Below are 10,668 nucleotides of genomic sequence, written 5' to 3' on the forward strand. Positions count from 1 at the left end.
CCGAAAATTTTTAAGATTGCACAATTTAAAAGTCCTTCCGAAACGGGAAAAATGGGAAGAACAAATTTATGAAGGCGCAGGAAGAACTACAATATAACAAAATTGCATATTTAAAAAATTTGTGGGTGCAGGAAACATGAAGTCATTTCTAGTCTATAATTTAGATTTTTTTTTATCGGTAAATATTAGATAGATGAATATATGAATGTTTAAGTTTAAGGAATGCATTGATCGGATTCTACAATTTAGATCTATAAATGTTTAAGTTTCTCAAATGAATTGACATTTTTATCTATAATTTCTTTCATATTTGACGTATTATCCTTATTTTGTATATAATGGACTGGTTTGGGACACTTGCTATTTAATTTGGTTGGACCTTAGTTTAATTATTATGACATTAATTTATAATTTGTTATATTGTTTAGTATTTAATTTATAATTTGTTATATTGTTTTATTGTTATTTTTTCTTTATGAGATTAACGACCTATAATATCATGATGAAATTATAAGTTGAATATCAAAATATATAAATCAAAATCAAGTCATATCTCCAGGTACTCGTGTCTAATTAAACTCATTCTTATGACATCTGAAAGTTAATTTAAATTTACTTCGGCAAAGCTAAATAGACCAAATTTTAGGTCACATCATATGAGCAAGTTACATTACATATTTATTTTGAAAAGTGTGTGATTATCCTTTCAAATATCTTTATCCTTAAGATTAGATTATTTTTCCAAATCTTATATTCAACGTAATTTAGTTGTAATGGTTATGTATTCAATAAAAAAAATAGAAAATAAAAAGAAAAGAAAGGTTGCAACTCTTTTCCACTGGCTATCGCATGAATGTTTTTCGTATAATCATTCATTTTAGTTTAGTTGAAGTGAGATTTCATTCCATTTCAATTTTTCGCTAATTAGAATCTCACTATCTTCGGATTTAATGATTGTGAGTGGTGTTAATTTTTTCATTTATCGAGTTAGGCATTTTGTTGTCTTATTTAATCCTTTTGTTTTTATATTCTATTTTATTCATCTTAATTCACTAACCTTATTTAAACTTTAATTTGATTAATAATGCTGGTAAAGACGATTTAGTTACTCCTTAATACTCGCGCAGGAAAAAACCAGTGAGGCCCAACTATTGCACATGATTAAGCTAGACATACCGCTATTTTTTATTTGTTGAAACGACTTTACTGTGTATCCTTCCATACATATAGATACTGCTAAATCCAGTGAGAGTGGCCTTAAACTCAAATTTTTTGCTCAGTTTAATCACAATTTCACACTAGAATAAAACATGGAAATAGTAATTGTAGTTTTCAAAAAGAATAAAAAAGGGACAGTGGCATCAGGCAACTAAGAAGCAAGACACCGTTTGCTTTTCACTCATGTTATGTAATTTACATTTTTTTTTTTTTGTAAAATTTTACAGAATTAGCCCGTTAGAATTTGCTCTCAAAAGCCCAAACGCCCACAAAGATGTGTTCTACTGCTAAAAAAGCTTTTGGGAATACAGCTAAAAAGTCAAGGAGGGGGGCAGAACATTTTGCTGTTGGACCTCTCTTCCAAGACCTAATCTGCGCTACGGCAGAATTTAAAATCTAACCTAAGATAAACGAAAATAAGAAATGAAACAAACATTTGATTCCAATATGGTATCGAAATGAAGTAGTGGTCAGTCAAAACTCGAACAGCGACTCCATCTTCCCTGCAAATACTCCTCCAAAGAGATACTCTGATCAGTGCTACTTATAGAAAGCGTATCATCCTCCAAGTCCATCAAAGCAAGGTTCAGGTGGGACTGTATGTTAGTTGGAATTGGTTCCTCCTCAAAACCATCAACTTCCTGCGGTGAATTAACTTCTTCTTCTGCCCATCTTGTGACTTCTTCATCACCACGAAGAAGTTTCAATATCTGCATCATTATTCAAACATGGCTGCTATTCAAAAGAAAGTAAAAGGAAGAATGGAATGGAGTGTCTCTGCACAGGCAAAACACTTACAAGGCTGATTTGAGGCCGCAGCCTAGGTTCCCGTCTAATGCAGAGACTAGCAGCCAAAACCATTCTCTTCATCTGCCCATCATCGTATTCAATGCCTAGGTTTGGATCAAACAACTGGTGAAACTTCCCACCTTTCAATATTGGTGTTGCCTGGACATTGTCATTAATTTCATTTGGGTCAAATCATAGAATATAGAACTTGGAGGAAGTCTTGTTCATATATTGGTCCACATTTCATTTTTTTTAGTACAGTGTTATAACAATCTTACATGCTGAATTTATTATAGCTGAGAAGGAAAACTTACCCACATAACAAGGCTCTCCTGGCCCTTTGGACATTCATTGTTAATGGGCCTCCTATTTGAGAGAAGCTCCAGGAGTACAACACCAAAAGCATATACATCAATTTTATCTGTCACTTTACCGTGCATAAAATACTCAGGTGCCAGGTATCTGCCAGATAAATGTTGTTCAGAAGAGGAAATCAAAAGTATCGGTAAACAATCCAAAGAAGGAACGGAAGGGATGATACTGACCCAAAAGTTCCAGCTACATCCGTACAAGTAACATGGGAAGAAGATGAACCCCAACTAGCCAGTCCAAAATCTGAAAGCTGAAGAGAAAAACACATAGATTTAAGGACAAGTATAACTGAAATCAAGTAGAAGATGTTTCCAAGGTAATGTCGCACCTAACTGAGCAAGGGAAGAAAATGTATTACAATACCTTAGGCTCAAAATCATCTGAAAGAAGGATATTAGAAGATTTCACATCCCTATGGATAACGGCCTGAGCACAGCCATTATGCAGATAATCCAGTGCCTCAGCTACACCCACAGCCACCTTGTACCTCTCTTGCCAACCAAATGCACTACAGTCCGCCTTGTTGCCTTTGTCAGAAAGTACAAGAAAGAATGACAAATTAGAATGGAAGATTTGTGCAATCCCTAGAAAACAAAACCAAATAAATATCTACCATGGAGGTTTTCTTCTAGGCTTCCCCTTGACAAAAAATCATATACTAGTAGCAAATGGTTGCCCTCTAAACAAAAGCCAGATATAGATATTATGTTCTTGTGGCACAAAGTCGTAATGATCTCAATTTCCTGAACAAACTCCTTTACCACGTTCTCAGAGGGCTTCAAAATTTTCACGGCCAATTCTTTGGCATCTGGAAGACATCCTCTGTAAACATAACTACAACCACCTTTGCCAACCAAATTCTCTGAAACAATTGAGAAAAAACCTATCAGAAAACCCCAAAAGCAGGAAAGCAAGACAGAAACTGAAAAGCGTAAGTTGAAGCAGTAAAAGGTAACCTGGTGCGAAGTTGGAGGTTGCAGATACAAGCTCCTGCAAACTATGTAAAGTGCACGAAGATGAGTACTTTTCTTGTAATATCAACAATTCTTCAGGTAGGTTACCCGACTCATAGCTAATGGAGGGCCGAGTAAAAATAGTAGCAGATCCAAATGGCACAATGGCACCACTCACCCCATCAAGAGGGGAATCATCAATCTGCTCAATACCAATTTGTTTATGATCTGGATGGACTACAGCAGAAGAATGAAAACTCGACTGCCGCAACGCCCGTTGAAAAATATATGTATTTTTCGTGGAAGATTTTGGGGAATGCTTCTTGTGATGAAACACATTGCGAAGCAGTGACCAGCCAGGTTTACGCTTCGAATTATCCACCACAACTGAAAAACAAGGACCATCATCAAGTTTCTTAAACGGGACCAGAGCAAGCGAATCACCCTTCTCAAAATCATCACACAACTCTCGCTCAAACCCAGTCCCAGGAATCTCTTGCAATGCACAACTTTCGCAACTCTTCATATTCTTCTTGGCATAAACCGCCAACGACTTTGGCGACAAACTTGACCCTTCGGGTGATTTTTCTGCCACGAAAGTAAAACTCTATCATTCTCGTTTTTCTTTTGTCTGACCTAACTTCACTTAGTAAAACCTATTTCACAGACAAAGCACATACTACCAAACAACAAGGCGCTACATGAAAACAAAATAGAAGCAGAAAGAAAGGAAAATAAATAAAAACCTCGATCGCCACAATTAGCTTCTCTTCGGAAAGCAATTTTGCCATTATCTACAGAGAAAACAGAGATACACTTGGGCAATTTCTTCGCACAGTACTTCGCAACCCACGCGGAAGAGCGAACAGTGTGATGAGACTTGGAAGTTCCCAAAATCACCGTGGAAACGCCAAACGTCTTAGCCTCCTGAACCAGAACCTTCCGAACCGAGTCACCGCGACACACTTTAAGCCTCAGACCAACCTGAAACGCCACAAACGCCGTTACAGAGCTTCGAAAAGGAACAAATTTATTTCACCTGGCCCAAACGGAAAATTAACGGCGAAACGAACCTGTTTTAGGTTGCAGAAGCCTTCATAAACGGCGAGAACGGAGTCGAAAGTCTTCACGAGAGATAACAGCGATGCCGTTCCCTCTGCAACAACAAAAAAAAAACATCACGATTAAGATGAAGAACGAAACTAGCGTTAGAATTAGAGAGAGAAAGAAGAGAGAGAGAGAGAGAGAGAGAGAGAAACCAGTGATTGAGTCGAGGACGTGAAGCGCAATGACGATGTCCCCGGGCTCAGCCACTTTGACGAGCGCCCACGTCAGCAATTCGCGGCTGGAAGGATCCAATTTTACTCCGACGAGCACTTTCCGGCCATCGGCTCCGTCGCCGATTAACTTCATCGGCAGAGTGACTTGTTATTCTTCTTCTCCTCGCGCTTTCTCTCTCTCTCTTTCTCTGTCTCTTTTTCTCTTTCCTTCGCTTTTCTCTCTCTCGTGTTTGGTTGCTTTATCTTGGGAATGGCGAGAGAGAACGAATCGTGCTCGAGGACCGTGGTGTCGAACTGTCTTAGGGGAATGTTACCCTGCTTCTCGGGTCAGCAAGCCATTACAGATTCGTTGTACACCGTTGATTGTACCGACCGCGATCACGCTGAATCTCGTCTCGATCTCATCATTTATCGGTCATAGGTCCATGATGACGTGGCGATTGTTGAATCGTTGAGGCGCTTATACAGTGTGGCAAGACGCATGCAGGTACTGTGGACGGTACTGTGAGTCCATTCTTGAAAAAGACAGCTTTGTGTTTCGGAACAGAAGTTGATTCCTTCTTCACAGTAAAACCATTTTTGGGTTTTTAGGATTTAGTTGAGGCAAATTTTTATTTTTTTTCATGGTTTCGTAATAAATTTTTTAGATACATTTTTTTCTCAAATAATCCCAAACTGAAAAAAAAAATAAACAAATATAGATCACTTTATTATTATTTACAAATGGCAATTCTGAGGTTGATTTTGGTTACTTTTCCCTGAAATTAGTTTGATAGGATAATCCATAATAATTAAAATCAGAGAAGTTGCATTAAATTTTCGTTGTGATGGGAGTTAAATCCAGCCCAAACCAATTACATGAGAAATAATTATGTAGCTGGAACTTCACGTACAACCAAAACTTACTTAATTTCTTATCTGTAATTTATTTTGGTTTTGATGCTTACTTTATAACTATAACTTCCTATTTAGATTTACTAACAAAAGTTATATAGTTTATAGTTTATTAAACAAATCTAGAAAAACATATTTGAAATTAGATTTTTTTTTCATTTTTTTAAACTTGTAATCTAATTAATTCAATTTAAAAAATTTAATATAAATGAGTTTGGACAATGAAGTTCAAACGTAATATTTATTATTCATAAAATATTACATCAGAAGAAGAAATAAAATCTAAAAACAATAGTTCAAACGATTTCGTCTTTAAATATTTCTAAATTTAATTTGAAATCTCCAAAAAATTATTTAAGATTTTAAAGATCTACAGCAAAAACTAAATGAGTTCATAAGAATTCTTATTTTACATGGTATGAGGAAATTTACAAAAAAAAAAGTACTAAAATAAAATCGTATATTAAATATACTCTTGAATTACACTATATTTAAAAAATGCAAAAGATTGAGCAATCCAATTCAGAATATTTTTTGTTTGGTGGAATGAAAGATTTGTTAAGACTCAAGCATGGCCCTCGAAAATATTTCAGAATTCAAATTCTTAAAGGTTAAATTCTCAGTTGATTTTGTTTTTTATTAAATTCTTAAAGGTTAAATTCTCACTTGAATTATTAAAGGCTAATCTTGATGTCTATCTCTTTTGTACCGTCATGATACTAATCTTTTGTATCTTTTGTGAATGTTTTTTTTAAAGAGTTAGAGTATTTTATAAGTGTTCTTCTATATTAATTTATTTTTTGCTCATAAAAGAAAAATTAAAGGTTAAATTCAAGCATAACCAAGTTTGTTCAGTATAAATTTATTTTGTAACTCCTTTAAGTGAAGTATTAAAAATCATAGTTTTCCTTGCTTATCTATTTTCTTGAGAAAAAAAAAACAACGAATTATCATCCATTATAACAACAATATTCACCCTTTAAAAATAATATTTACCATGATAATGTGAAGTGTTTTACATTAATTCAAATGATCTTAATTATATTTTCATTTAAATACGACCCATTAAACATATTAAATGTTAAATTTATGAATTTCTATTATAATTATTTTAAAAATTATTCTAAAAGAGGAATTTTATCATAGTTAATATTCTAAAATTTGTACACTATCATGTCCATGAAATTGTTTACACAAATTCTCTTGGGTATTGCGGTATAAAAGTGATTATTTCGAAATAAATAGTGGAAAAATGTTTTGTAAATATCAAATCTCTGAAATATATAACAACGATTCAATAACGGCGTTGAATTAAAAGTAGGGAATGCAAGGTTGTCTCAATCTCAGAACAATTCAAAACATGAAACATTAAAACGAAACTCACTCATAGGTTGACATGTTACATGTTTAGTGTTCATTATTATGAAAGCTGCTAAGATGTTGTGTGGTCGAATATACAATTAAGTGACAAATAATAATTTAGAGGTCAAATCATTTAAAGCAAACTTTAATGTGGGGACCACTTTTATTTAGAATGATTCTGCTTTCTTTTCCATTCATGCACATCCTGATACGATGATATGTGAATGTAAAATGGTGAAACAAAGTTTCTTTTTTTTATGGATTATTGTTGTATGCTCGTTAGAAATATAAAATTGTAGTTTACTAATAGCATGGGTTATTTTATTAACAGATCAATAATTAACTATTAGTTACCTATCTATTGTTTTCACGCATGACTAAAATATAAATAAACTTTAACCAATTTAATTTTTTTATGTTGTATTGAAATCACATTTAATTTTATTATTTTGTTGTTCAAAAGTTTTAAAAATAAGCCAAAAGAATATATTAAGGTAACCGTAAAATGGTAACTAAAATTAACTACTTTCGTCCGATAAGAATAGTTAATAACAAATTTATCTATGATGTAATTGATATCAAATCATAATGATATTAGCACAAATAATCAATAGTTGAAAAAAAAAATCAATCTATAAATTCATTTGTGTACCGTCTTTACACTTTGAAAATATATTGAATTATTCAACCAAATAATAGATATGTTTACCAACACTAGACAAACAAATATAAAGATAACCTTAAAATTATGTCGATTTAAAATATATAAGATTTAAACTACCATTATTATAACTTTTTAGTTTAATTTCCTTTTTAATTATATCAACTTTGGTACGTGTAATTGTTTTCATTTAATAAATAAATTTTCTATTCATTTATACATTTTTAATTTCATTATTATATATAAAAAAATTTCAATAAATTTTTTAAAATGAAAAAAAATTATAAAATTACTTTACAATTTTTTCAATATGAGGTTCGTAATTCAAGTTATCGGAACCGAATTCTGGACATTTTTTTTTCACTTTAGTACAGATTTTCAAGAATATTACACAAATAGCACACTGTAGATTAAATTTATCAATTTAACACTATATTTTTTTTAAGGTCAGAATTTGATTTATCAATTTATCAATTTAGTACCGAATTCTAAGCTTGAAATATTTCTTCTTCTTCTTTTTTTCGTTTTCTTAATATATGGAGGGAAATAGGTAAAAAGTTGGGTTTCTATGTTTAGTTTAAATTTTTTGTAAGAGAATGAAAAAAAAGTAAAAGTAAGAATTATAATAAGTTAATTTAGTAATGGTTAATGTAGTAGTCGATAATATATTAATTGATATAATGTATTTGAAAAATGTATAACTATATTTATAAATAAATGAATTTTGTAATTATTTTATATGCAATGTATAGTTTGTTAAAATTTGTATTTTTAAAATAAAGTTATAAATTTGTTTTTATCTTTATTTTGTTTATTTTATTTTTATAATGTATTATTTTTGAAACAATTAAATATTTTTAAATGTATACTAATATTTTGAAAAAAAAAAGTAATTTTCTTATAAATTGTGTTTTAAAAAATAATAAATAATTGATTGAAAATTTGTAGTTGAATGAAAAAAAGTTTTTTTGGGCTTAAATAAGCATTGCATAATTATATTTTATTTTTTGTGTAAATTTTAGAATTTTATTATTTTTAATAATAAAATTAAAATCAATAATTTGGCATGAATTCATTAATTTAAATTATAAATGTCACGCGTGAGGAGATAGTGAAGTATTATTCGATAAATATATTTTCTATTCATTTATACTTTATAAATTTCAATTTTACATATTCTATTATTCATAAAAATAATTCCAAAAAAATAAACTAAAAACAAACAAATTAATACAAACTATATTTTTCTCCATATATTACTTTAAAATATTTACTTATACATTTTTCAATTCTTAATTTTGATTCTCATATTCTATTGTATAATTAATCAAACTAAAATTTATTATTGAAAAAAAAATTATTTAAAACTACACACAACAAATTTTAACATCAAATTTTAATAATAAAATCAATTAATTCTTTACAAAATTGAAATTCGTTAATTAATTTAATTAAAATATTATTTCCTTTCCTTTTTAATTAAAACAAACAAATCATAAAACCACCTATTTCATTATTTCTCTTTTTAATTTTAAATAATTTTAAATATAAAACGAAAAAAGAAAATATCAATTCAGAATTATTTTTTGAAAAATCAAATTCTGACTAATTTTGAAGCAATGAATATCATAAATATAGTTCAGAATTTGATTTTCTGATAATCGAATTCTGAACTAAAAACGAAAATCGTGTTAGATAGATAAATTTAATCTTCAATATTATATTTGTATAATATTTTTAGAAAAATGTGCTAAAATGGAAAAAATTGATTTTTTTTTACGCCGGTAGCACTGCTCCACTTTTTATTACCGCAGATACCATATTGTTCCTAATATTTACAAGTATAGCATGATTTGTGATTGTAGATGAAATTCGGTTTCAGGAATCCGAATTCTAAGCCTATCAGATAGCTACTTTTTTATAAATTACCGGCCAGCTAGAATTTGGTCTTAGAAACCCGAATTCTGAATTGGTTTATTTTTATTTTTATTTTTTTGAAATTGTTGAATTAGGGTTTTTGAAATTTTTTTAACAAATAGTTTTAGGTGTTATTGTTTTATTTTCTTTTTTTGAAAAAAAAATGATTGGAATTATATTTTAAAAAAATGTAATTTTTTTAAAATTTGTTTAGTTAAAAATAATATTAAAAATAGATTATTTATTGTATGTTAATATATTTAAGGTGTAATTTAGAAATATATTAAAGTAAATGTAATTTACTTATTTTTAAAATTGTTGAGTTTAAATTTTTCTTAAAAAATGATTTAGTATTGTATATTAAGTTATTTGAGGTATTATTTGGAAAAAAATATCAAAGTAAATGTAATTAAATATTTTTTGAATTTCTTTTGTTAAAAAAACAATTTAAAAATAGATTTAGTATTATGTATTAAGTTATTTTAGTTGTAATTTAGAAATATAAAAGTTAATTTAAAATTGTATATTAAAAGGTTAAAAAAAATAATTTCATTTGTATACTTACTTTTTTTATATGGTTTAAATTTTTGTTGTAGTAATTTGTAATGTAGAAAAAAAATTCCAAAATATAGATTTTTAAAAAATTCTTAAACAATATTTTTATGAAAATAAAGGAAATTACTAAAATGATTTATGTGCAAGAAGTCAAAAAATAACATTGGAAATTTGTAAAACTAATTTAAAAATGAAGGAAATTACTAAAATGATTTAAAACTATTGCATTATTATATTTTAAATTAAATTTTTTGTTTTCGGTTTATGTAAAATAAGTAAGAATAAAAGATAATAATAAAAGGATAAATTTATTGAACACAATTAAAAGTACAGCATAAACTAATTGGTTCAATGTGGATCATTTAAGTGCACGGTTGTTAGGACAATGATTTCGTATGTGTCCTTCAGTTCTACAATAGGAACACTTTCTTGATTGTCTTCTTTCCCTAATGTCCATCTCAATCCTAATTCTACTTGATTTAGGACGACCCATCTCGCTCCTTTTTATGGCAGGATGAGGCCAAACTTGTGGCCCTTGGTATGGTAGCCAATATTCTTCATGTCTTAACTTGCCAAAGAAATTGTCATATACTTTTATGATGACATCCAGCCTATAATGGGGACTTATGTACATGCTAAAGTCGTGATATGCATGTTTGCAAGCTAC

At 29.6% G+C, this 10,668-nt stretch overlaps 1 protein-coding gene across 1 annotated transcript; it reads right to left on the reverse strand.

The window, feature by feature from the left end:
• Positions 1-1,370: 1,370 nt before the first annotated feature.
• LOC114164141 (kinase with adenine nucleotide alpha hydrolases-like domain-containing protein) lies at positions 1,371-4,866 on the reverse strand. The gene is made up of 10 exons (XM_028048687.2): positions 4,592-4,866; positions 4,406-4,488; positions 4,079-4,316; positions 3,336-3,920; positions 2,993-3,241; positions 2,743-2,906; positions 2,553-2,629; positions 2,322-2,469; positions 2,017-2,166; positions 1,371-1,928 (listed from the first exon to the last, which is right to left on the reverse strand). The coding sequence occupies exons 1-10, from the start codon at positions 4,743-4,745 to the stop codon at positions 1,689-1,691; spliced, it is 2,088 nt and encodes a 695-aa protein (XP_027904488.2). The 5' UTR covers positions 4,746-4,866; the 3' UTR covers positions 1,371-1,688.
• Positions 4,867-10,668: the final 5,802 nt, after the last annotated feature.

This window comes from Vigna unguiculata, chromosome 9 (genome assembly GCF_037176805.1).
Source record: "Vigna unguiculata cultivar grain cowpea cultivar isolate G323 ecotype 2 chromosome 9, ASM3717680v1, whole genome shotgun sequence".
Classification (NCBI taxonomy): domain Eukaryota; kingdom Viridiplantae; phylum Streptophyta; class Magnoliopsida; order Fabales; family Fabaceae; genus Vigna; species Vigna unguiculata.